Source organism: Physcomitrium patens, chromosome 11 (genome assembly GCF_059467195.1).
Source record: "Physcomitrium patens ecotype Gransden chromosome 11, ASM5946719v1, whole genome shotgun sequence".
In the NCBI taxonomy this organism is placed as follows: domain Eukaryota; kingdom Viridiplantae; phylum Streptophyta; class Bryopsida; order Funariales; family Funariaceae; genus Physcomitrium; species Physcomitrium patens.
In genome coordinates, this window is record NC_143420.1 from 2,229,116 (window position 1) to 2,255,522 (window position 26,407).

The 26,407-nt window shown below is 35.4% G+C and overlaps 2 protein-coding genes across 3 annotated transcripts; both read left to right on the plus strand.

The window, feature by feature from the left end:
• The first annotated feature begins 15,969 nt into the window (after window positions 1-15,969).
• Window positions 15,970-21,186, plus strand: LOC112288264 (uncharacterized). 2 transcript variants are annotated; one of them, XM_024532282.3, is made up of 6 exons: window positions 15,970-16,255; window positions 17,343-19,535; window positions 19,718-19,817; window positions 20,001-20,308; window positions 20,425-20,523; window positions 20,750-21,186. In XM_024532282.3, exons 2-6 carry the CDS (start codon window positions 17,403-17,405, stop codon window positions 20,858-20,860), a joined length of 2,751 nt encoding a protein of 916 aa, XP_024388050.1. In that variant the 5' UTR covers window positions 15,970-16,255; window positions 17,343-17,402; the 3' UTR covers window positions 20,861-21,186. The 2 variants fall into 2 exon arrangements, with proteins under 2 accessions (XP_024388050.1, XP_024388051.1); XM_024532283.3 differs by having other exon boundaries at window positions 16,050-16,255; window positions 17,340-19,535.
• Window positions 21,187-22,957: 1,771 nt separating this feature from the next.
• On the plus strand, window positions 22,958-25,264 carry LOC112288550 (small ribosomal subunit protein eS4z). The gene is made up of 6 exons (XM_024532819.3): window positions 22,958-23,037; window positions 23,507-23,584; window positions 23,914-24,094; window positions 24,305-24,402; window positions 24,605-24,687; window positions 24,855-25,264. Exons 1-6 carry the CDS (start codon window positions 23,035-23,037, stop codon window positions 25,201-25,203), a joined length of 792 nt encoding a protein of 263 aa, XP_024388587.1. The 5' UTR covers window positions 22,958-23,034; the 3' UTR covers window positions 25,204-25,264.
• The last annotated feature ends 1,143 nt before the right edge of the window (window positions 25,265-26,407 follow it).

A 26,407-nucleotide genomic window follows, 5' to 3' on the forward strand; every position in this document is an offset into this window, starting at 1 on the left:
GAAACGTGTTTTAAGACCCAATGACTATCATTCACAACTTGAAATCCATGCACATCCACCTACAAAATTCACAATGAGATTTAAAATCTAAATGAAATTAAAATTAGGATTTTTGGCCAAATTTTAGCATGGCTTTGTCCTTCGCCAAAAGAGGAGAGAGAGAGGGCTTGGAAAACCAAGCCTCTCTTATACAATTGAGTGGAGGCTCGTAGAAGGGTGGCTACATCTCCACCCTTGATTTTTCATATCCCTAATCTAGATCTACAACCTTCATTCATCCAAGAGCCAATATCGTTATCAAGGCTGATGGCCTCTTGTAAGTGGTCAAGAAGGCATTTTTTTGTAAATCTAACTTCACTATTGTGTTCAAAACACCTTTTTAAGCTAAGATCGACTACTCACATGCCCCAATCCATGCTCAATTATAATTTCTATGGAAGTTTTTATTTACAAGGATATTGGCAATTTTTTTTTGTGAAATTCTTCAAAATGAGAATTTCATTGCTTCTCTTGTATTTTGAAGGAGAGATTGCTGATCTTGTTTTCTTCACTCCATGAAGTAAATCCGGTGCCACCATTGCATTAAAGAGACTCCCATTAAGTAGAAGAACCCCCTTGCTGCTTAAATTTGCCGAATTTGGAGGAAAAATCCAAAATTACCATTGCTAACTTCCCTAAATCTTTTAGAGAATTATAATTCCAACCCCTAAATCATGTGAATGATTATAGACATACTCATTAGCTTTTAGTCAACCCTTATAGTAATGACTAACAACCTCTAAATTATTAAACTAACTAAGTTGCTATTCTAATTTTCTAACTCTTATTACTTTAGTCCTAATTAACTTAATTCAAGCAATTAAGCTATGATTTATACCATGAGAGGTTGTAATCCTAAAAATTCTATAAAACTGAATTCTACTTATATAAATCCTAATCTAACATGTTTAATTATCATAAAATAGGAAAATAACAAAAATTTAAATTTTGGAGTATAATTGAGAACTGACACAACTCCTTTTAATTTAATCTACTAGCCACTCTAATACACATCTAGATTTATTAATATATAATATATTTTAATTAATTTTTATATACCGTAAGCATTTACGATACGACAATGGAGCGTGCCCCTTGTCGTAGTGACCGGATGTTTATTGTAGTCCATTGCGCCCTGTCATGTTCACAAAATGCTTCCGCAAATGCCTCCAAAAAAGTTTCAAAGTTGTTCAAAATTGACGATTCTTTCTCAAACAAAGGAGCAAAGCATGATAGAGCTTGCTCCGTGAGCAAAGTTTCAACCAATCAAACACGTGACTCCTCCATTGGATAATGTTTGGGCTGTAAAGCTGTTATCAATCTAATTTGATTCACAAAACCTCGAAACATAGAACATATAACATCGAACTTATCTGGAAGGCTAATTCGGAGCTCCTTTCATTGTAAGATCAACGGTCCTTGTTGACTTAGAGGCAAAGCTACTTCTCTTGGTATTAAAGCTTGAGGCTAATGAATCCTTGATTGTACCATTTCGGATGCTCCATCATCATGAAGTCTTGTAATGATTCCTTCAATCTCTCCAATTTTCTATGATAACATTATCATATTACATGCTATCTTACTTGAAAATGCACCAGGCATCTAGCTATGGAAGATAAAACAATGTTTTGTAAGTATCCAAGTAGTCTATTGGGTTTCAACCATCTAAATATAAACTATTTTGGATTTCAATATAAAAGCTTAATCTCAATATAAAGTGCTTAGAAATACTATTTTTTATAACTTCAAGATATTATAAGTACAAATTTTTTTGTTATTTTTTATTTTTATTTTTTATTTTTTATTAGTATTAATTTTTTAAAATATTTAATTTTTAATTTTTTAATTTTTAAACCTTGATCCTAAGCAGTAAGCTTTGACAAGATATAATTCTCAATCTGACCGTTCGATTATTATAAAACTTCTACCACTAGTGTCTTTCTAAGTCTTCTAAATGCTTAAGAAGTTTCAATCCAATCCAACTTATAGATTGTAAGAAAACATCGTAAATCCACATTGATATTCCTTGACCACCACCTAGAAAGTTGATGACAAACTTTGAATTAAAATTTTTCCTTCTTTAACCGTTAATTCTTATTCAACTTTGTATGCAACTCCACCTTTAAGTCTTTGACTTACCTCACTAAAATTCACCTTATTCCACTTGGTAGATCTCCAAATATCATAGAAATCCTAAACAATCCCAATCTGCCAACTTCTGATACCACTTTATACTAACGATCAAATATCCTTTATTTGTACCGTTAGATATCCTTTATTAATACAATTTTTTGTATGTGCTTGGCATACTCAATCATCAAGACACCTCTAAAATTTCAATCGTAGATGTTTCTCTAATTTCACAAAACAGTCAAGAATACTAGTCTTAACTTTATTGAAAAAAAATCCAAATTACCAATACAAACACTGACTTTGAACAATGATTGCATAGTCCTGCCAAATCTTATGAAATCAAGTCTTACACCTTTCGAAGGAGCTTGAAGCTAACTTTCCAACCTTAAAAAATTTCTTATTCTTTCGCTCTGGACTTAGAATTGGAACAATAGACCGCACTTCCATAGAATTCTCCTATCTAAGAAGATCTTTCCACGGAAAGGATATTTTCCTAAAATGGCATAGAGAACAGAACAGCTTGAAATGGAATCAAAGCCTCCGTAATTGAGTTGTCCAACCGAGTCAGGTCTCATACTGGATAAGAGGCCCATAATAGGACTTGGATTGGATGTCCCCGTAATTGGATCAAATTGGTCCTTTGCATCACGCTCACCCAAATGTTGTATTGGTCCTTTTCTTTTTTCTCGACTTCTGGTAAGAGCAACTTAGATACATTCTATCTCATTTACCAGAGAATCTTGAGGACCTCGATTTATCTCCTCAATTTTTTTCTTAGCTTTGGATCTACTGATTTTCATTATTGAAATTGAATGGAATATTACATTGCTAATAAGTATGCCCTGACTACTTGCAATTTCCACACACTGGTGCGTAATCATCATTGGCTTTGGGATTGGGACATTCACTACCATAATGATCAATATGTCTGCAATAAAAACAACGAAGTAGTTTTCTTGCACCTCCATCAAGTATATTGGGTGTCTCCACCGATATATATCTATTAGACTTATTCTATGTAGGGTTAGAAAATGATCCTAGTTGTCTCGTTGGTACGGAGGGTACTTGGTTTGCTAACGCCAGTGGAGCATATTATTGATGTACGTACAATCATATAGCTTGCAATGAGGTGACATTAATTGGCCCCTGAATATTGGTATTGGAATTGGCCATTGTTTCTTACATCCAACATGACTAAATATTAATAAAATCTTTTTTATTTATATTTTCACCATATAGTCATGTTATAACATGACAATATAGCAAGAGCATTCATAATGGCATCCAACTTGGACTCTGATCTTTCAATCATACTAATATCTTGACCTCTGGCCATTTTAAGTGAACGAAAGAAATAACTCTATAAGAAGGCAGTATTGGTTTAGAGGAGGGTACTTTGCAACCTCTTAAATACCTTAAAACCTTCAAGAAGAAGGGTAATCCACTCTCTCCATAAAAGACTCCAATATTATAATAGCTTCCATGAGCTTAGAAACTTCTCAAGCAGCTTCCATGAGCTTAGAAACTTCTCAAATAGCTTCTAAAAACTACAAAGCTTCTCTATAACCTTCTAGAATCTTCTAGAACTTCCTAATGTATGTCCTTGACAAAAACTCAAATCTAATCTTTAAAAAACTTAAGGTTTAAGAAAAAAAAGAACTAAGGTTAGGGATTAAAAAGGTAGTATTATGGGATTCCTCTTCAACATGAAAGGATTTTAGTATTATGCCTTTAAGGTTTACATATCCATTAGATGTGCAATGTTGGTCTTCTTGCACTGATATTAGTTCATTAGGATAGTCTATTTTTTCCAATCAAATTCAAATTTGAGACACTCACTTCACAACCTCTGATATAACTAATACTTCTATGCTCTTTAGACATTTATTAAGATACATACTTATAAATTCTTTTTTTTTTTTTTTTGAAATTCAAAAACTATGAAAATCTAATTAAATATTCTTTTCTCTCACTTAGAATATTTGTGATTTTTTATTTTTAATAAAAAAATTAAATTAAAAAAAAAGACAAGACAAATGAATATAGCTATATCTTGTCTTTAACTCCAATGTTTTAGCTTTCTAAATTCTATGACATAAACTAAAGAAAATAGAATTGCTTGAATTGTCGCTTTGAATGTCATTCTATAAGCCTATAAGGGTATAAGAAGCTTTGTATTCCGATCTTGTTTGGACATTATCACTGTTTTTTTGAGAATATTAACCAAGGTTTGGTTGATGCTTTTTGTATGTCTATTGATTTGAAGGTGATAAGGAGTAGTTTTTCTATGGTCAATTTTAAATCAATTGGTCAAGTCTTCTATCACTTTGTTTAAAAAATTCTTGCTCTTATTATTAATTAAAATTTTTGGACATCCAAATCTAGTCATGATTTACTCATAGAAGAATTTTTCAGCTTACTTGGCATTATTAGCTTTAACTGCCTTTGCTTTAGCCCACTTGGTCAAGTATTTGGTTGCTACCACCATGTGTTTCATACCACTAGTAGAATTGGGATGAACTTCTATAATATAATTAAATTTCTATTTATTAAAGAAAACTAAAGGTATGAATATATGGAAAAGGAGACTCATCCTTAAGTCATTCCTAGCATATCATTGACATACGTCATAGATCTTGATATATCTATGGATATTTTAGAATAATATTAACAAATAATAGCCAGCTTTAAGAATTTTTTGGCCAATTAAGGTTCTTGAAAAATGCCCCTTGCATACACTATCATGACATATCAATAGAATAGTAGGAATTTCTTTGTCCATCACACACCTCTTTAATATCTTGTTGACTCTACATCTATATAATTTTCTCTCAATTATAGCAAAGTATCTACTATTTATTCTCACCTTCCTACATTTTATTTTAGAAAGATGAGAAGGTAAGACTTGGATTGTTAAAAACTTAGAAATTAATTCATACTAAGTGGGAGTGGTTGAAATGATAAATAAGGTTTCATCTATTAAGCTGTTGTCAATTGGAGCTTCACCAATTTATTTTGACAACCTAGATAAATGGTCTCCTTGCTTGTCCATCTTTTCAAGCTACTATTCTAATATATAATCAAATTCTTCTAGTAGAAGTATCCATCTTACAAATCTATCACTGAAATCCACTTTGTTAACTAGGTATTTGATTGCCATGTAATCTACAAAAAATACTATTAGATTTAGGAGAAGGTAATGTCTAAACTTCTTGACAGAAAAAACCATGGCTAAGTATTCCTATTCTGTGGTAGTATAATTCCTTTCCATAGGTTTCAATTGCCTACTTGCAAAAGCTATGGGATAGTCTTTGCCTTAATTCCTACTTGCTTCATACAAGGTACTTTCTACTACCACGAATGAAGCATCACAAAGTACATGCAAGGACAATGATCAAGTTAGTGGTCTCAAAATAGAGATGGTACTAAGTTTCTCTTTAAAGATATCAAATGCTTCTTGGCATTTTTTATCTCATTCAAACTTCATTTCTTTTTATATTAGTATAGTTATGGATATAGAAAGTATAGCATAGTCTTGTATGACTTCTTAATACCACTCTATGTGACTCAGAGTCTTTTGTATGTCTTTCACCATAGAAAGAGGTTTTAATCCTACAATAACTTTGACATTTTTTAGATCTGGTTTTCTACCATTTTCCAACACCATATATCCTAGTAGAACTCCTTTTTGAACTACTAGGAATATTTTGTTAGGATTTAGTATAATCTTAGCTCTTCTACACCTTTGAAGACTAGCCCTTACACAATCCTAATGCGTTTTCTTAAAAGATAAGGTGTTAAAATCATCTATAAATATTGTTATTGATTTATGTAATAAATCTAAAAAGGCATATGACATTATTCTTTGAAATGCCACAAGAGCATTGCAAAGTCCAAAAGGCATGATTACAAAAATAAAGTTGTATTGAAATGTAGTAAAGGTTGTTTTATGGTGATCCTCTAGGACTATAGAAATTTGATTGTACCCCAAATATCTATCCATAAATGTATATAATTCATGTTTAGCTACCTCTTCTAAGATAGTATTTATAAATGGAAGGAAGAAGTGATCTTTTTGGATGTACTTTGTTGTTCTTGTTACGTTCAAGCTTTAGTAGACCAAAGAAATTGAACTAATAGAGGTGGGTTCGAACACGGAGAAAGACTGGTTATATGAATTGGGTCTCTTAGTATCACAATTGATTGTACTCTGGCTATCTGAAATCAATTATCAAACTACAAAATACCAAGGCTTACTACTTCCATCTTAATTCAACCCATAATCCATTCTACGATTATCAATTCAATAACACTTCTCTCAATCACAATTCTTTATAAGCAAATAATAAACAAAATAAAGAGGTAGCACTAAGCTTATCCCGGCTTACGACTCTCACAGTCTGGCTCTCGGCTTACGACTCTCATAATTTGGCTCTCGGCTTATGACTCTCACAGTTTAGCTCTCGGCTTACGACTCTGAGTCTGATCCTTGACTTACGACTCTCACAGTCTAGCCTCAATCGCTCTTTCTTCAATCTATTTATCCTACCAAAAAGATGATCCATTGGCTAGCGAATTCCAAAGCTTATGACCCTTTGAATTTTTAACCATTTATTCTACTAACAACCTACTCTTATCAACTAAACTGTCTAATCATCAGTCTAATTCTCAAGGTTATCAATAACCAACCAGTAACTTACCACAAAGTTTATTTATCTATTCTACATAGCCTCACTCCTAATTGTGTAGTACCCTTACAAACACACAATTATTACCTATCTAAAAACTACTTAACAAAACTTTACAAAGGTACTATTTCCTCTAATCCATCCAATTGATCATTTGCTGTATTATCGAATGTGCGTTCCACTGAATTTGGTTCCAATTATAAATCTTCTTCCTCCTCCTCCAATCTATCTATTGGCTCCTTCCTCAACTAGTTTGAAAGATCTTCATTATACTCTCCCAATTCACGGACTTGAGCTTCTAGTTTCAAGATCTAAACATCTCGAAGTTCCAATTCTTGCCGCTGCTGACTCATCCATTCTGGAACATCTTCAATTGACACTTGTGATCGGCTCCTCACTATTAACTCTTAACTGGAACTACTACTCTTGAAAACATAAGAAATATAAGAAAATGGTACTCTAGCCAACCCAAAACACCACCACAAAATGACTTTAACTAGTGCCCCACTTCTATTCTTTTACTACTTGGTGATAATGACAACATGCTATTCATACTGTCCGTGGAAGATAATAGGAAGTAATCTTTCTTGGTAGCCACATTTAATTTTTGAAAATCTTGACAGATGCAAACTTTTCTATTCTTTTTTGGTACCATAACAATCAATGAAATCCATTCACTAAAAAGAACCAGATAGATAAATCCAACCTCGAAGAGTTTATCCAGTTCTTCTTTTACCATAAGTAAGTATTTTGGATTAAGTCGATGTTATCTTTGGCGTACTAGTGTAGTGTTCTCTTCCAATATAATTTGATGCTAACAAACTTCACCTGGAATTCCTTTCAAATCCACATACGATCATGCGAAAGCAGTTTTATGCATTAAAAAGTAATCCACCCAAATTTCTTTCTCCTTGCCTTTTATACCGTTATAAATTTGAATGATTTGGGGAGCCTCTCCTATACCTAAATTAATGGATTGACATCGTAGAATTTTAGGAGTCTCTGGATAAATGTTCTGCTCAATTCCAAAATCTTTTACAAAATCCAATAAATTAGAACTTTCCAACTATAATTCCATAGTACTAACATGATTAACATCTCATCTATTCATCCAATATGCAATCATATGATCAGAATCGTCAATAACATCTGAAAGAACTAAGTACTCTCTCGGTCCCCTGTATTAATATTTCATCCTAGTGTACTCGACAACTTGCCTTGTATCAGCATAAATTGGGTCAAGTGTACCAATTTCTTCTTTTGTAGACTCATTTTCACAATCCAACGTGAATTCTAAACTTGTAACTTGAGTTTCTCTATGATATTAGATAGGGTATATTTGAAGCACAATTTTATCATTACCTTTTCCAATTGTCAATGTACCACGGCTCCAGTCATTTCGAGCTTTAGCTTGATATAACATGGTTGTCTCAATAAAATTAGATATGTCAATATAGAGCTTCGTAATCAAAAAATAGTATAATCAATTTTGTAGGTAATTCTCGTAATTATTGTATCAATACTTTGTAAAATATCCATAGGTCTAACTCAATTGGAATTAGCCATCCTCAAAACCAGTGTAGTAGGCAATAAGTGATTCAAACCCAGCTCCTCCATTGTAGTAGCATTCATAAGATTTACACTAGATCCTCTGTCTACTTACACTCCCGATAATAATACTCCATCAATTGAGACATCAATCATAGGTGCATCCAAATCGAGATTCAAACTTACTTCTCGGATTTCTTTATTTTGAGATCTATCATGAATTAATGAGGAATTCAAGATAGTTCGGTACTCAGGTATTACCGCCAATAGTTGTTTCATAGAGATCATAGGCTGTATGGTGCCCAAATCTTTTAGAATATCATATGGTTCTGTATTGGTGATAATTTCTAGTGGTAATTTCTAATGTCTGTTTTTTCTTTCCAGTCCTAGACATCGATACAAATAAATTGGTTTTCTCTATATTGAAAATTGGTAAAGCTACTGAAATTGAATTTGACAGAGCTTGTAAAATTATTTCTTTCAACAAGTAAGATTGTTCTCCCAATTGGGCTGATATTGATTCCTTGGAATTTATGCCTCTGAGAAAATCTTTCAATGAAAAGGACGTTTCCTGAAACTGTGTAGAGAATCGAATATCTTGGCATGGAATCAAAGCCTCCGTAATTGGTACCTCATTAGGATGCACAACTGATTCAGGTCTTATATTGAGTAAGGGACCCATATCAGGACCTGGATTGGATGTCCCCATAATTGGGTCCAATTGGTCCTTTGCTTCAAGATCACCCAAATGTTGAATTGGTCCTTTCTCCTTTTGGTGACTTTTTGTAAGGATAGCTTGGACTACTTCTACCCAATGAATTGATGAATCTTGAGGACCTTGATTTATCTCCTCCATTTTTCCTTGGCTTTGGATCTGCTGATCTCGATTATTGAAATTGAACGGAGCATTATATTGCTGATAAGTATATCTTGACTGCTTACAATTTGCACACACTAGTGCATAATCATCACTGGCTCTGAGATTGAGACATTTACTAGCATAATGATCAATTTGTCTGCAACGGAAACAATGAAGTGGTCTTCTTGTACTCCCATCCGACATATTAGATGTCTCCACTGGTATATACCTACTAGGCTTGTTCGATATAAGGTTAGAAAATGATCCTGGTTGTCCCATTTGTATGGAAGGTACTTGGTTTGATGACGCCAGTGGAGCATATTGCTAATACCTCTGCTACTCTTTCTCATAGTTCTGAGGGTTTGATGCAGACCCCTGATTAAAATTAGAACTTTAAAAATTATTAAATGTTCGAATTTGTCGATTAGATCGATTTCCATTCCATCCATACATATTTTCCATTTGAACTTGATTGACTTCCCATTGAGTCGGTGGGATCATGGTCTGATTACTGAATTGTTGTTGCTTTTATAAATACCAGCAATTTTAAATAGGGTACTTTTCTCCACAAAATGTACATTGAACACACGTTTGTCTAGGTGATGGACATTTCGTATCAAAATGACCTTGCTCCTTACAATTATTACACCATACATTAGGTCTTGTATTAAAAGGCTTATGTCGTTTCTCCTTGTCTTTAGTCAAATTCACAGCCAATTCTTCCATCTTCTTTGTTAGATTTAATAACAATGCTTTATTTGGATCTTTATCAGTCGCATTTCTGAACAACTCCAGTTATTGATAGGTTGGCGATGTAAAATAAGGTGTCATTATTATTGGCACTATTGCTTGAAGTGGTGTAGCATTAATTGGTTGTTGCAACATAACATTCTTCATATTGGAGGGAGCCATTTGTGGATAATTACCCATCAACACATTTCCCATTTGTATTTGTTAGCTTCTTGAACTTGGAATCATCATGGCCCCCATTGTTAACAATTGGTCATAATGACATTCTTTCCACACCTTTGCTCATGCCAACAATGCCTCTATTGTAGCTGGTCGAGCCTCTTTTACAAACATTTTCAATTCTAGTAGATGCAAACCGTTAATTAATATCGACAATATAAACGCATCTGGCATTTGATTATTTAACCATTTACAAAATATATCTACAATCTAGCCATAATAGGACTCTACGGATTCTCCCGCAAACATCCTCCTATTCATAAAACTTTCTCAAAGCCGATCTTCAAATCCAATTGGTCTGAAATGGATTAGAAAGGCGTTCCTTAAGGCCTCCTAATTGGGAAATCTACGCACTGGTTGCCGAATATATCATTCAAAAGTTGTATCTTTTAAAGTTGCTAGCAACCATCTCAAACAAATGTCTTCAATTTTACCATTATTAGCTATGCAAGCTGTCAAAAATTGAGATATATGGTGATCGGGATCAGAGCCCGACCAACCACTAAAAGTAGGTAATGGTGCCACACTTGTAGTTCGGTCTCTTACAGCTCCCATTTGTACTGCAATTGGTACTTCTGGCACTCCCACGGCCATTGGTATTATCACTCGTCTCCTTACTATTTGAATCTGAATTTTTCTTCCTTTGATTTTTTTTGGACCTGTAATTCTTTTTTGTCGTTCCCGTAGGATATTTCTTATGCGTAATCGCTCCTCTCTTTCTTTTTTTTGTCAATTAATTCTTTGATAATCCCTCCTCCATGATTATCACTCATAATCTTTCATTCTTCTTTACAAAATCAATACTGCCTTGAATTATAACTCACATATTTATAATCCTAAAACTGGTTCTTCTCACGTTCTCATTTAACATATAATTTCATCTCCCATATAATCAATTTCTAATATTTCATATTGTTATCATTTCCCTGGCAGCAGTGCCAAAATGTTATTCTCGTTGCGTTCAAGCTTCAGTAGACCAAAGCAATTGAACTAATAGAGGTCGGTTTGAACACGGAGAAAGACTGGTTATATGAATTGGGTCTATTAGTGTCACAATTGACTGTACTCTGGCTATCTGAAATCAATTATCAAACTACAAAATACCAAGGCTTACTATTTTCATCTTAATTCAATCCATAATCCATTCTATGATTATCAATTCAACAATATTTCTCTCAATCACAATTCTTCATAAGCAAATAATAAAAAAAACAAAGAGGTAGCATCAAGCTTACCCCGGCTTACGACTCTCACAATCTGGCCCTCAGCTTACAACTCTCACAGTTTGACTCTCGCCTTACGACTCTTACAATCTGGCTCTCGACTTACGACTCTCAGTCTGGTCCTTGTCTTACGACTCTCAGTATAGCCCTTGACTTACGATTCTCACAGTCTGGCCCCGATCGCTCTTTCCTCAACCTATTTATCCTACCAAAAAGATGATTCGTTGGCCAGCGGATTCCAAAGGTTATGAATCTTTGAATTCTTAACTATTTATTCTACTAACAACCTACTGTTATCAACTAAACTACCTAACCATCAGCCTAATTCTCAAGGTTGTCAATAACCAACCAATAACTTACCACAAAGTTTATTTACCTATTCTACACACTTGTTCAGCTTCATATAATCTATACATACTCGTAGTTTTCCATTCTTTTTTTCACTAATACCATTAATGAAATCCAATCTTTGATTTCTATGGGTTGAATAAATCAGACTTGGAGGAGTTTTTTTAATTTGGCTTTGACAATTAGTTGTAAATTGAGATTCATTCTTCTTTCTTTATATTTTATGGGAATTACATTAGGAAGAAGTGAAATATGATGTTGGACTATCTCAAGAGGTATGTCCTTAAGATCTTTGTAGGACCAAGTAAATACATCTCTATACTCTATGATTAATGATTTATAACTTGTCAACTCATTCTCTTTCAATTGAATTTCTACTTTGATGAGTTTTGAATCCTCATTCTCCAAAAATACATCCATTAATTTATAGTCAAGATTGTGTACAAGAGATTTTTCTCTAAGACCTCTTTACCAAATATTTGGTATTAGTGGATAGATGGCCACATCATTTTTAGCCATAAGACCACTGAAAATTTGTTTAAATTGTAGAGGGAGATTAAGGTCAAAATCTTCAATTATGTCTTCTAAATCTTAGCTTTGAATGCCATCAAAGTTCATCCCAAAGACGTCTTTAATTTTTATGACATCCACTAAGATTAATAAATCAACTTCTCCTTCATATTTTTGCCAAGTAGCAAAATCATCTATGAAGTTGACATTCATTACTTCATCTACACTTGAAGTAAGGTGTTTTGCTAATCATTGGATAAATTCTCCATCATCTTTTCAATTGTATAATCTAAGGCCTATGCAACTGAGTGGAGTAGGTTTGACTATCTTGTATTGAATCTACTCATTTTTACCAAAATAAGCAAATCTTATTTTTTTCTTCAATTCTCCTTTAGATTAATGAGTATGAGTTTTATCCTCATCAGAATTAGTAGGAATCAAGTCTTTCCATAAGTCATAAGACTCTCTTTGATCATCTTTTTTTTGGATTTTTTTACTAAAGTCTTAAAATTACTCTAAAAATTCTAAATAAATTCTAAATAAATTCTAAATATATTCTAAATATATTCTAAAAATTCCTATAATATTTCTATAATATTAAAATCAATTTAAAGCTTTAATTTCTTACCTTGATGATTTTTTATAGTAATCAAATTAATTTAAAACTACTATAAATCCTACTTTTCTATAAATAATTATAAAGATATGAGATTCTTTCTTGTACTTCTTGTAACTACTAACTAATATTTATAGTTTTTTATAAGTAATACATATAGATAAAACATCAATATAGATATTGATCTTAATAATTAATACTCACTACTCAATAATAAGTAAAAATCCTAAATCAATTAAAATAATTACCTCCAAGACTTACTAAGACTCCATTTCTTTTCTAATAATACTTTTTTCTTTCATCTAATATACTCTAAGTACATCTTCACCTAAAAATTGTAATTTTGGTACTTCATATATATTCTTTTGTCTTAAAAAAACTAATGAGTTAATTTGATACTCACAATAGAAGTAGGTAATAATAAATTAATTTAATAATATCTTATAGAGAAGCTTCATAGATGTGATTTCACTATTATATGTGTATATAGATAATTGATAAGTTAGAAACTAGGCCAACAAATTAGCCATGTATTGCATATGTTGATAGCTTGTGGTATAAGCTAATCATGTTGCCAACATATAGGAAATTTGCCTTGTAAATTAAGACATCTATCTTACACATTAAGCATGTGTCGGAGGCCCTATAGAACATTGATACATTACTCCTATATAGATGGTATATATAGAGGCAAAAGTAAAGCCTTCTTAATTCTTATTAATTCTTTTCTTCCTTCTAGTATACTTTCAAAGGTCTCTAATTATCTTGTCTTTTGGCAATAATCATTCTAGTTTATTTTTAAATATATATATTTTCTTATTTCTATTTTTTTCATCTTTTTTTGAGAAAGATTTTATTTTTTTATTTTTCTTCATCAAATTCTTGTCCTTAATAAATTTTGGTCAAAAACTTTATGTTTTTAAGATGTAGGCATATTATAGATAATATCCCTTGGTCTATATCCTTCTATTTTTTTTAACTCTATTAAATCTAAAACTGACTTAGAAAGTTTCTTTTACTTTCTATAAACAACCCTCCATAAATTCTTGTCAATAAGAATGAACTTGATTTTTTCCTTTCAAAGATGATAATTGTATCCATCAAATTTTTTTGTCATGTAATATTTATTTGCCACATTGTAATAAAGGTACTCAAAAATAAATAAAAAATAAATAGAAAAGATTATAGAAGATAATAGAAGATGGATAGAAATGGAATCTAAATGAGGTTTAACACCTACTTATAGCTTTTGTATAGAAATTTTTAAAAATTCCAAATTCAATCTTTAGAATTGTTGGACCTTTAGTAGATTCAAATCAAAGTTTTTATATAAAGTTCTCAAAGACTTTTTATATTTCTGAAGTACATTCATTATTTTTGTCACTTTGTCTTCCCACTGTCTAGTCCTATCAATACTATGACCGCATTCTTTATAGAAGATTCTTTAGTTGTTTACTTGATTTGTTCATTATTGAATATCAAACATGTTGTGAATTCCAAGTTTTGAGTTCTGAAGATCCAAGGAATAAGATTTAATGAGAATTAATTGTTTTGAGTTTCCAATTTTAATTCTTATAGTATATCTGTTGTCTATTGACATGGATTTTCTAGTACAAACACACTAACAATTGGCTTAGGTGTTGAGGTCCAATTGATATGTGAACATTCATCTTGTTAAGATGCATGATGGCTTAGTAGGTGGCAATAACTATATATTGACTACCAACTAATATAATGACTAAAATTTGTCAATTAATAATGCGATTTCAACCATCTATATAGGTATCACATAATATCTAATAGAAATTACATATGTATTTAAACAATCTTTTAATAATGCTTAAAAGTATATATTTAATATTTATATTTGATCATAATTTATAAACTTAATAAAATATATGTATGTATGTACAGATTAAAAAATAAAGTCATATGTGTAACAAAAAATATTATTATTACTAATTCAATGCAAAAATATATAAAATAAAGTAAATTATAAAAAATATATGTTATTAGGTAGATACCTTACTTTGACTTATTTTATAGATATCTCAAGGCCACATATTCTTGCATATACATTATAAAACTCTTATTTATAATAAATTAAAAATTAGGCTAAATTTATACAAAGAAATTTGTATGCAATGGCTAATGGCATTTTTTTGTTTATTAGTTAATTTATTAACTATAAAAAATTTTCATAATATATTTCATATAGTTCTTTCATTCACTTTAAAAAACTTATTAGTTTTGTTTAATAAATTATTCACTTTAAAAAACTTATTGGTTTTATTTAATAAATTATTCACTATTAATTTACCATAAAACTTTTTAGTTTCAATAAGAGTTTTATTATGTGTATGCATAGATGTTTGGTACAAGTGGAGGTGTTCACACACTAAAAGAGAGGTGTCTATTTAGCATTTTTCTAAACCATTAACAAGTTTTTAGTGATAAAACATTCTATTTCTAAATTTTGCTGAATATTACAATATTTTTTAATGATAATATCTGAATTTTTGTGACCCCAAAAAATAATATCAATCATAGTTTTACTTGGTTATTTAGATAAATACACAGCACTATTTTGACATCCATAAATTTTAATTTGAGATTTAAACATTGATAAGAACAACAATAACGTCACTTTACTTCCATTGATGTATAAAAAACAAAGTTTATTTGTGTCTTTTTTGTCGGACGAACAGAAGAAGACATCCAGTTTGGTCATTTTGGCCAGGAAAAGAAAGAAAAGCAAAGAAAAAGGCTGTCGAAAGAAAAAGAAAAAAGTAAATAGTACCTGCAAGATGTCGCTTAAAAGGCTGACATAGCTGTGAGAAAAAGAAAAGTGGAAAAGTCGAAAGAAAGAAAAAGAAATCAGCTGGTTTCGTTCGACTCCGAACGGGTATGCGTGCCGTTAGGATGACTATCAGTGGATACCCGGATTTCAACGTCTCTATAACCCAGATATCAGCATCTGCTCCCGCGAATCCTCAGTTCGCATTTGGCGCCAATTGTCGACTCTCTTCCCGCGCTTCCCTCGTCTCGTAGCTCGGTAGCTTTGTCCTCGTATGTGCATGGAGACCTCCGCCGTTGCCCGAATCGATTTGTAGTGTTTGGGTGCAGCCATTGTCGCACGGAGGGAACATTGCCCAGTGCGAGTACAGAACTGTGATAGCTTACGGGGTTTTTTTTCTTATTGCAGAGGCGAAGTGCCGAAGAGGGGCGCTGATGCGGGCAATTGTCGTGGGCGAAGGCGTTTTTGCAGTACATTGTGTTGCTCCCCTTTGGATTGATCTGTGTACTGTGCCAAATGATCCAGGTAAATCCACCGTTTCGTGTTTGTGTGGGTTTCCTAGAAAAGTGAACCTAGTGATGATCTGGTCGGCGTCGTGCTTTGGTACATGGTTGCGGATGCGAGTTGAGTTCTGTGTGAATCGCTCTGAGTTTTCGAGCACAGCTTGCTAGTGTGGGCGAGGATGTTTTCCGTTGTGTCTGTTGATCTTTACTCAGAGTAGAGTGCATGGAAGTGCGACTCTGATTCTGAAAACTGGCTTCTTGACAAGTACCGACGTGTATTCGCTTACTTCGATTGTGAAGTGTTAGTGGTTGGCATTACTAGCACTTACATGAAATCAGTTACCTTTTGCCCCCATCGACTTCCAGATGCTCTTCGTTCATTGAAGCTGGTCGGTTTTGTGTGCTCCCTGACGCCGATTTTTCTGGAGGAATGTTCCTTGTTATCTGTATACAGCGTTCAAAATCGAGGGAAATCATTTTGGATGCAGCGAAGGATCATGTTGCAGGCCCTATCCTGTTTGGGTCTGGGTGTAAACGTCTGTGACATTATCCGTCGCTGGTCTAGAATCAGTTGTGCAGAAGCTCCTGCCTTTGACTGTGAACGAGCTTTGCGAAGAGTAATGAAGAAGAAATGCTTTTTCTCAGTTGTAGTTTTACAATTGATTACTTCTCGAGATGACCAAGTTCGATATCTACTCTCCTACGTCAGAGGAATTTTTTCAGTCGTCGTTCTTTAATCTTTTGGTGAAATATGTCATGAGGATGAAGTCTATGTAGATTAAATTGGTATGTGCTGAAATGTGTACAACCGTGGAAAGGACGAGAAGACTGGTGTGCCAATTGTGAGCAGAATCTGTGAGTGTATTTGTGTTTTATTTATCAAATTACCTATTTATTGTTTTCCAAAACTTCTGTTTCCTCCCCTGACCAGTTCGCACCATGCTACAATAATGCGACTCCAGCATGCAATTCAGGCATGGGGGGGTTGAGTTCAGGCGGATCATGCATGCGCGGAATGATTATGTGACTTTCGGAATTCTAAAGACTTCGTTGTGTTCATTGCATTTTCCTTAACTGTCCCGTCCTGACGTCTCAGCTTCTATCAGCAGGTTTCGAGGTGGTCTTTTCCTTAGGCACGGGGGTGTATCTTGTGAACCGCCGTCATTCCTATGAGTCACTCTAAAATGGCATCTCCCGTCAAGATTGAAGCTTTTGATTCAGCATCAACATTGGATCCCTCCAATTGTGATTTCTTCTATGTGACGACCGTGATTGGAGGGGAAGTGCAAAAAGTCATCAATGCTAGGTGTGGTTCTCTTGTCAAAGTCAGAAAAGTGCAAGATTTTGCTCGTGAAGTGGATTTTAAAAATGAAACGGCGCTTGCGCTCACCCGCAACCAGTTAAGATCTATGATAGTATCTGAGGCACGGGTATCCAAGCGTGAGAGGACATTAGCAGAATTTGTGTTGGATTTGAAGCGAAGGAAAAGCGTGGAAGGCTTAGAAACCGTACAATGCGGCCCTCCTCCCAAAGCGGAAGTGTGTCCTCCAGTGGATGTCATCAGTGTGGATCATGTGAAAGTTGAGTCTTTATCTAGGAACCCAAAGAGGAGAAGAATTACATCCGAATGGCACTCATGTACTCGGGTGCAGGATGCGCCGAGCGAGCCTCTGGATAGTCAACTAGATGACGAAACTCTTTCGAATTATCTGAAAAGATGTGTCAGCACTAAGGGTAGGGCGTCAAGTGGCAACACGGACATGGAAGTCTTTCAGCGCCGCAAGAAGAATCTGAAAGCTGTCAGGAGGCGAATCGCAGAGGCGGGGACTGGAGCGTCACAAAATGGTTCCGGGAGTAGGGACAATCAATCATCAACTACCGTCCGTGTTTGCAAAGATATGTGCGAGCGTCGGGAGTGTCAACTTATTGATAGTGAGGTACCAGAAATAGTTTCCTCCCACTCAGCTGTGGGGAATCGTATGGCACGGTTGAGTGTGAGCGTGGACGGGATGGATGACAAGTCGGCGCTGCGATCTGAAAGTGGGGCATTGCTCTCACCAAGTTCTGTCCTCGATCATCAGTCCGAGAGCAGCGATTTCGTCCACTCGCTTGATTTGACGCTGGAGAAGTCATCAGTTGAAGGGACGGAAAAATATTTGCATCCAGATCCTTGTATTGAGGAGATCGTCACTCCTGCAGCAGGTTATCATTCCTCGAATCTGATCATCCTGCTTGACGATCAGTCCTCGCAAGTCGCTGCTGACAATGGGAGTGACGATACCCAGGTACGCATGGAACAGTTTCACCACGAGGATGTCAATCATTTTCTCTCTGACGATGAAGCAACTCTTCAATCAAGGAATCCTGGTAATTCACTTGCTGGAAGGGATCTTAAAAATTTAGACCCTGCTAAGTTGTGTGTACCGATCGTTCAGATGCTCAATTCTGAAACAACACAACTTACTCCTTCAGGGACCTGTGATGAAGAATCCAGCGCTTGTCTAGGGTCAATTAGCTCCTGTAGGGAGACCCTTGACAGCCTTGGGACTATGTCACTACGTCAGGGACCTGTAGATGAGAACCGTGGAATTGCTGAAGAAAGCATAGTATCATTAGTTTCTCCAACGGAATTAGAACTTGCAGAAGAGAGAATCGATGCCCTTCTAGACACTCTGGTGGTATCAGACGATTTGTTGCCAAATCATTTGTCGGCCTCCGTGAATTGTGGCTTAAATAGCTCGAAGAGAAAGAGAACTAGTCTTGCAGAGCCGGTGATCCTCTCAAGTCCAAACAGCATGGGTGGTAGCCATTTGGGGACGATGGCTATCCCTAGCCTCAGACCTTCCCTTTCGCTCAGGGGAGATAAAGATTCACCATCATCTACGGATGCTTTGTGGTGTTCAACGGACAATGTTTCAAGCTCTGTTAACCTTGCGGAGGAAGCCACTTTGTCCCGTACAACACTAAGTAGTGGCATGTCAATCGAAGACCTTAACATCTCCGAAGCGCGTCGTCTTTCGCATGGGTTAACATTAGTTGGTAATCCTGGGGAAATAGATACCCCACGTGTCATGGGAGATCTCCGTCTTAATAATGAGGAACAGACGTGTAGTGAGAACCTCAACCTCATTCCAACAGGTGATGCAGAAATTTCAGGATCATCACCAAACTCTCTTTGCTACAATGAAGATTCTAGGGAAAGCGTCGAAGGGGATGCAAAACATGAGCTTGCTGATGTATCGACATTTGAGGCAGATCTGTATAGCAACTTAACGGATGGATTCACTAAACGAAACCGCAAGGTGAGTATTCTTGTTCTATCTTTCAGGGATGTTGGGGTTATCAATCAGAGAAAGCTATTTCGGGAATTAGCAGGTGCAAGTGCAATCTGCAGAGACTTTGCCTGCAGTGTGTGGTTTGGAGTCCCAATCCACCACGCTGTTCTTCCTACCTAAAGCGCCTGGATTTTTTTTTGCCGTCACAGACCTTTTCTCCCAAGTCCCAGTTCAAACTTCTCAAAGCTAGTCGGCCTGAATCAGCTAGGAAACCTTCCTTCAAATTTAAGATCAAACAAATGAAATCAAGTAAGTTACTTCTTAAACTAGTTTCTTTATATGCCCGTTTCCTTCTGAACTCCCCCTCGACTCTCGTACTCACTGAACACAAGGAGCCCTATGTAACTAGCCAAGTCTCCGAAGTTTGTTGTATTCCTAAAGATTATGTCAATGACTTGCTCTTTACTGAAAGTTCATAACCTATCGAGGTAGATGCTCAAACCGCCGGTCCCAACGCTTCAACTGAGACTACCAAACCTTCCGAACGACTGAAAAGTATACTTAAGACTGGTGGAGAGCCATTGAATTGCCGGGGGATGTGTAAATGCCCGAAGTGCATCTCTACACGTGATCGGTCGATAGTTGCGAGGGAATTTATAAGTTCCCAAATGAAACTGGCGGAGAACATTATCACCAGATTGATTCAGGAGATGCGAGGCATGCGCACTCTGGTAGAAGACAGTCAGCAGACTTTAGGAATGAGAGGAATCTCCGACTCATGTGAGCCTGCTTCTGAGAAGGTGTGTGTTCACATCTCCATGTCCATGCATAATTCGCTGTGAACCGTTCCTTGTACTAATCTCCTCTAATGACCCAATGTTCGTGTTAACTAAAACTGTTCTGTGCGTTGCTACAGATTAAAGGAGTACTGGAATGTGCGGCCAAACTAGAGGATTGGGCCATCGCTCAGATTCTGAAACTGGGTCGCGATAGCAAGCGAGTTTGTCGTCTCATTGTAAGTCCAAATCCACTCTCATCGTACTGAATTAGTCTGTGTAAATGGTTTCATCTACACAAGATCAGAGAGCATGAAAATGTAATTGAAACTGTTTTAGCTGACTCAAGGGTGATTGTCGCACTGAAACCTAACCCATAGAACGTTGGCGTCATTAAAGTCTTTAGTGTTTGGTTGATATAATCCAGTCCTGACCAGGAGTTTGTTTCTTGTCTTATGCTTACAGGAAACTGGGCCGCGCAGGACAATCTTTGCTGATGAGGCAGGAAGCGACCTAGAATATGTTAGACTTCTTCCAATGAAGAAAACTCTTACGCTCCCATTGTGTATACAATGATGATGTGTCAGGTTTAGGATTTCTTTGAGCTACAAATTCATCGGACAGCTGCCTCTCGGTACATGTATATTAAGCCCTGATTAAGCTTCTCATTTATTGGTCGTGGACCTACACCAGTTTATGAGGTCTTTTTTCATGGATTAGTGGGCGGTATTTTTCTATTCCAGCAACTGAATTTTTTTTTGAATGTGGAGGCCGCCTCAGATTTCCAGATGACTGATAGAGGATTGAAATCTCAGTTGATGGTGCTTTTGTTGTACGATACAAACAACTCAAAAAATTTGATCACATGTTGGTCTTAATATGAACTGTTGAAAATTTAAATATGCCACCGGAAGATGATAATTGGGATTGTTCTCTGGTTGTAAACAGTGTTGAACATGAATTAAGCTTGTATTGTTTTCGAGTAAGTGTTTGTTTATGCATATAAATAATTTAGATTTTTTGCCTGGTTATTAAATTAATAAGTGTAGAGTAAATTGTAGAAAACATGAAATGGCATGTGTATATGTAATGAATTTCTTTTTCTGAAGTCTGATAAGTTCTGATGTTTCTTGTCTTGAATATTTTTAAATGTACCATATGGTACTAAAAACTTGAACCTATATTTTATAAATCAAATGGTTGTTTAAATTCAAAATTTATAGAATTTTTTTAGGTAAATAGACCCATGCATTCATCAAACAGATTCACTGATGGTAATCATGATGAATGTGGTTGGTTTCTATTTCTAGCAGATCCAATAGTAGAGAAATGAATCTAGATATCATTATTTTTGGGTTGATGTTGTAAAAAACTAAGTTTAATAACCCATCCTAAAAGTTTTTTATTGAATGCAATATTAGTGAAATACGACTTTTAAAGGGTCTTTACCATTATTTGATGAAGATGCACCCAACAATGAAATGAAATTTAATTTAATTAAATAAATAAAATGTACACATGTCTGTGTATATAACACACTCAAATAATAATTTCAGATTACTTCTTTTCTCAATTGCCGGTTGGGTGTACAATTAATAATGAAATGGTATTAGATTAATCAAAATGTGCACTGCTAAGTCAACAAAAACCAGAGGCATATTTAAATTTTCAACATTTCATATTAATTTATGAATACAGTTTTAATTTATGAATAAGCTGTTTTGCTGAGGTTTCAAAAAATATATAAAAGACAGTATTAGAAATAACTCTACTTAGAGAGAGTACAAAATCTGGATGAGTTTTCAAAAAGTAAAATATTGTATTTGTATTTGTATTTTTTGCAAATGTAGACGATATTTAATGTTTTTATCAAATAAAGTAATTTGTATACATATAAATGATAAAAAGATTAACAACAGTAATAACACTTGAAATTTACATGAACATTGTATTTCTATACGTATGTATTCAAATTTTAACAATAAACATAAAATAACATTCATTATTATTTTTTATTATTCATTATTTATTGTTTTAAGGGACATGTATGTAGCATGTGTATAAAGTCACCTTTGATGGATGCTCTAGAATTCTACAACTTATTCACAAATTAAAACTGTATACTCAATAAATTTGATATTTTTAATATTTTTTAATACCCAACAAGAACTTTGGGCCATTTTTGTCAGTTTTTCAATAAGCATGATTTATTTTATTTCATTTTAAAAAATAATAGATTTACATTGACCAAGAGGAGTGTCCAAGCCATAGTAATCAAAACCCAAAAATATATGTTTTTTTTTTTTTTTTTTTTTTTTTTTAAATATCCACAATAAATTTACGTCAACGATTTAACTGCATAAAATTTCAGATTTATGAGATGCGAAATGAAAAATGTTGAAAAAGATGAAGTCTTTTAGAGTAGTAGTTAAAATGATTCATAGAATGGTGAGTGAATTTACCCCATATACACAGATCCAGCATATTTATACACGTACACATATTTTATGCCTTCAAACGATCGTATTCCGAGAACCTGGTGTGAATGGGTCCAGCAGCAAATTAGGTCTTCGCGGTTTAACACGTCCCAGTTCACGGCAACCGAATACCGTGGACCTTGAATCGTTGTTCACAAAACCCTAGCCGAGCGCTGAGCCCAGTCTTTTGGCTGCACCGCTGTCTGCGCTCCGTCCCCATAGTAGGACCGCCATCTCTCGCCTTCGTGCGAGTTCCAGCTCCGCTTCGCCACCATGGTACAAGCCATCTTTTCACTCTCTGTCATTTCCAGCTTCTTTCTTTACCGATTACGGCGTCGAAATTTGAAGAAACAAGAATTTTTGTATTTTAGGGCTTTGTCGTTGGTCCTGATTCCGTGCTCACGAGGCTGTAGAATTGGTGCGGATTTGTGTTGATTATGGGACGGAGGCGGTGCTGTTAGAGGTTTCGACGGGAAGGGTTATCCGCTGATGGTTTTTTTGTGTCGATTTCGGTGCGTCGACGCACCGAGGAAGATGGATTCGTAGGTGTGATGTCACGATCAGTTTGGATCAAGCGGATGAAATGACGCATGCGCAGTTGTCGTAAGAGCCGTGGGTTCATTTTTGCACCTTCTCTAGGTTTCGAGGCGAAGACAGACCCTCTGGAGGTGTGTCGGTTTGTCAATTGGATTTTCTTTGCTTCCGACCTTCGGCACTTAACTATGATGTCACACTTCTTTGGCAGGCTCGGGGTCTAAAGAAGCATTTGAAGCGACTGAATGCCCCTAGGCATTGGATGCTCGACAAGTTGGGTGGTGCATTCGTAAGTTTTGCATTATGACCAATCTCTTCGTCTTGTTGTTTCCCACTTTTCTGACTGTTAAAATGGGTGCATCAGAAACCTCACCAGAATTATGGTTTTCATTGGCATGGGAATTAGATGATGTATTGGTTTGAATGTGACACCCTTCAAAGGGAGAATACCGTCACCACATTGATCCAGGAATTATATCATGATTCTAGGTGTAGATTACCTTGGAGTTTGGTTTACGAGCCAGATGTAAGATGCAGGCAACCATATCAAGTACTCGACTGCTGGATCTAGTTTTCGTAGCAACACCTATATTTTGAATTGCCTGTTGTTTATATCAGGCCCCCAAGCCATCTCCAGGACCACACAAGGAGAGGGAATGTTTACCTCTTGTAGTGATGCTAAGGAACAGGCTCAAGTATGCATTGACCTACCGTGAAGTGGTTGCTATTGTCATGCAACGCCTTATTTCCATCGACGGCAAGGTCCGCACTGATAAGTGTTATCCAGCAGGGTTTATGGGTGAGTAACTTGTTGTGTTTTTGATGCATGTACTTGCTCGAGTTTTTAGTTTAGAATTGAGGTTTTTGTCAATGGCACAATCAAACTATAATTTATTTTTCAGTCTTTTCTGTCAAGTGTATTTAACAAGAGGCTTATTGTTGTAGTGACCTATCAACGCTCGTTCTACTTTCTTGTGAGTGATTTTCTTTTGTTTTACCCTTTTGTCAGATGTGATATCCATTGCCAAGACAAACGAGAACTTCCGTTTGTTGTATGACAACAAAGGTCGTTTCACCCTGCACAACATCAGTGCGGAGGAGGCGAAGGTAAGCGCCTTTTGAATGGTCATCTGTGGCGAGTTAAGGGGCGTGTAGCTATATTAGTGAGTCATGGATTATCTGAACTCTTAGGTTTGGGACCATGTCGAGTTATTCTGGCAAGAGTATTAGTTGTTTTGTTTGGTTATCAACCCACAAGCGTTTGTATTTATCTGTTTCTAAATTTATTTATAATTGGATTTCTTTTCAGTACAAGTTGTGCAAGGTGAGGTCTGCTCAGTTTGGGGATAAGGGCGTTCCCTACATTACCACTTTCGACGGCCGGACAATCAGGTACTGAATTGTTGTGTTTTTTTTTTCGTTTCCGTTTGTGTGTGTACTTCTCCACTTCGTCATTTGCAGGTCGTCTCTATGCCTGCCTGGCATATATAGATTATGCGTCCGACTCGTTTGGGTTGGTTTTCTATCTTCCCTTGTTGACATGACGTTTTGTGTGCCAGGTATCCCGACCCTCTCATTAAGGCCAATGACACCGTCAAGATCAACCTCGAGACTGGAAAGGTTGTCGAGTTCATCAAATTCGATATTGGTAACATCGTCATGGTAACTGGAGGGCGTAACAGAGGGCGTATTGGTGTGATTCAACACCGTGAGAAGCACAAAGGAAGTTTTGACATTATTCACGTCACAGATTCTACTGGGCAGCAGTTTGCCACCCGAATGGGAAATGTGTTCACTGTTGGGCAGGGCACCAAGCCCTGGATCACTCTACCCCGTGGCAAGGGTATCAAGCTTTCAATCGTGGAGGAGGCTAAGAAGCGAACCCAAGCTCTCAAGGCTTCTGCTTAAATGTAGTTCGAGTTTCGCCGTGACTCGAGTGTTCTTATTTGGAAGGAAATCACTTCTCTTACTCTCCAGTTGTTTTTCGGCTGCAAACCTGTGCTTGAGTTTTTTTTATGGTGGAAATTTCGTTCTTATGTTGATTGATGAAAGAACGATTTGCATTCGAATCCACTTTTTGAGAGTTCTACCAGCATCAGGTTACGGCCTCTTTTTCTTCTTGAGTTATTAATTTGGTATGACTAAATCGTTTTGCCATTATCACCACAATCCCCCATCCATCACATGTCACCTTTTCTCAATGTGAAATAAAAAAGTAATTTTTAGTTGTATGTATGTATGTGTAATATTGTTAGTACATTAAAAACTATAATAAGTGTTTTAGACTGAAATTTTCAGCAGTAAGAAAAAATTACTACACTATAAAACTAGGTTAACTTAGTTTCTGTATAATTTTAAGAAATACTTAAAAATAGAAGCATTAACAAATCTTTGAGCAGAAGAAAAAAAACTACAATAAAATAAGTTGAATGGATGGTGGATTGTGGTGGCGATAGCAAAAACCGTGATAACGTTAGCAATACCCTAATAATATACACTACTTGTAACCATTTCATAATTGCTACACACTTCCATACCATTCGGGGTTGTCATTCTGAACTAGTGAGGCTTCTGTCAAGAAAAGTTGTGATAAGTACTGTCAAATAAAATCATTCACCATTTCCTTTCATGAAACACAACTACGAAAAGTAAACAATTACAACATTTTAATCCAAAAGTAAGCTAAAATTTCTGAAAAAAAACTTGTTAGAAAAAAAAAAGATTACACTGCAAAAGGATTTAATTTCAAGATATCAGAGATGTGTGATGTTGAAAGAGTTAATTAATCAATTCAAACTATTGAAACTGCATACAATACAAATGTTAAAAAATTGTAACAAATGATTTTTGTTTAATTGAACAGAAACACAGCCCTCAGATGTTTTGCATGCTATCATCGGTGAGACATGACAAGAAATGAATAAACTACAGCTGAAAAAGCGAACAATGTACACATGAAGTATCCAATGAAGAACAAAACTTCACATATATTCGAAGAGATTAGTTGGCAGGTGAAATTATTAACCCTAATTAAAACTGATAAGAGGTCGGGTTCTCTTTCATTAACTTGGTCGACTAGGCTATGCCAGAGTGACCCAGTTAATCCCCTCCA

What these genes read in the sequence shown, in the direction of transcription:
- LOC112288550 (XM_024532819.3), top strand. An exon ending in ACAAGTTGGGTGGTGCATTC is followed by an intron (nt 23,585 to 23,913) that starts GTAAGTTTTGCA and finishes TGTTTATATCAG; the next exon opens with GCCCCCAAGCCATCTCCAGG. An exon ending in TTCGACGGCCGGACAATCAG is followed by an intron (nt 24,688 to 24,854) that starts GTACTGAATTGT and finishes TTTGTGTGCCAG; the next exon opens with GTATCCCGACCCTCTCATTA.
- LOC112288264 (XM_024532282.3), top strand. Translation starts at nt 17,403, where the DNA reads ATGAGTCACTCTAAAATGGCATCTCCCGTCAAGATTGAAGCTTTTGAT. An exon ending in TCACTAAACGAAACCGCAAG is followed by an intron (nt 19,536 to 19,717) that starts GTGAGTATTCTT and finishes TTGCCGTCACAG; the next exon opens with ACCTTTTCTCCCAAGTCCCA. An exon ending in GATCAAACAAATGAAATCAA is followed by an intron (nt 19,818 to 20,000) that starts GTAAGTTACTTC and finishes CTATCGAGGTAG; the next exon opens with ATGCTCAAACCGCCGGTCCC.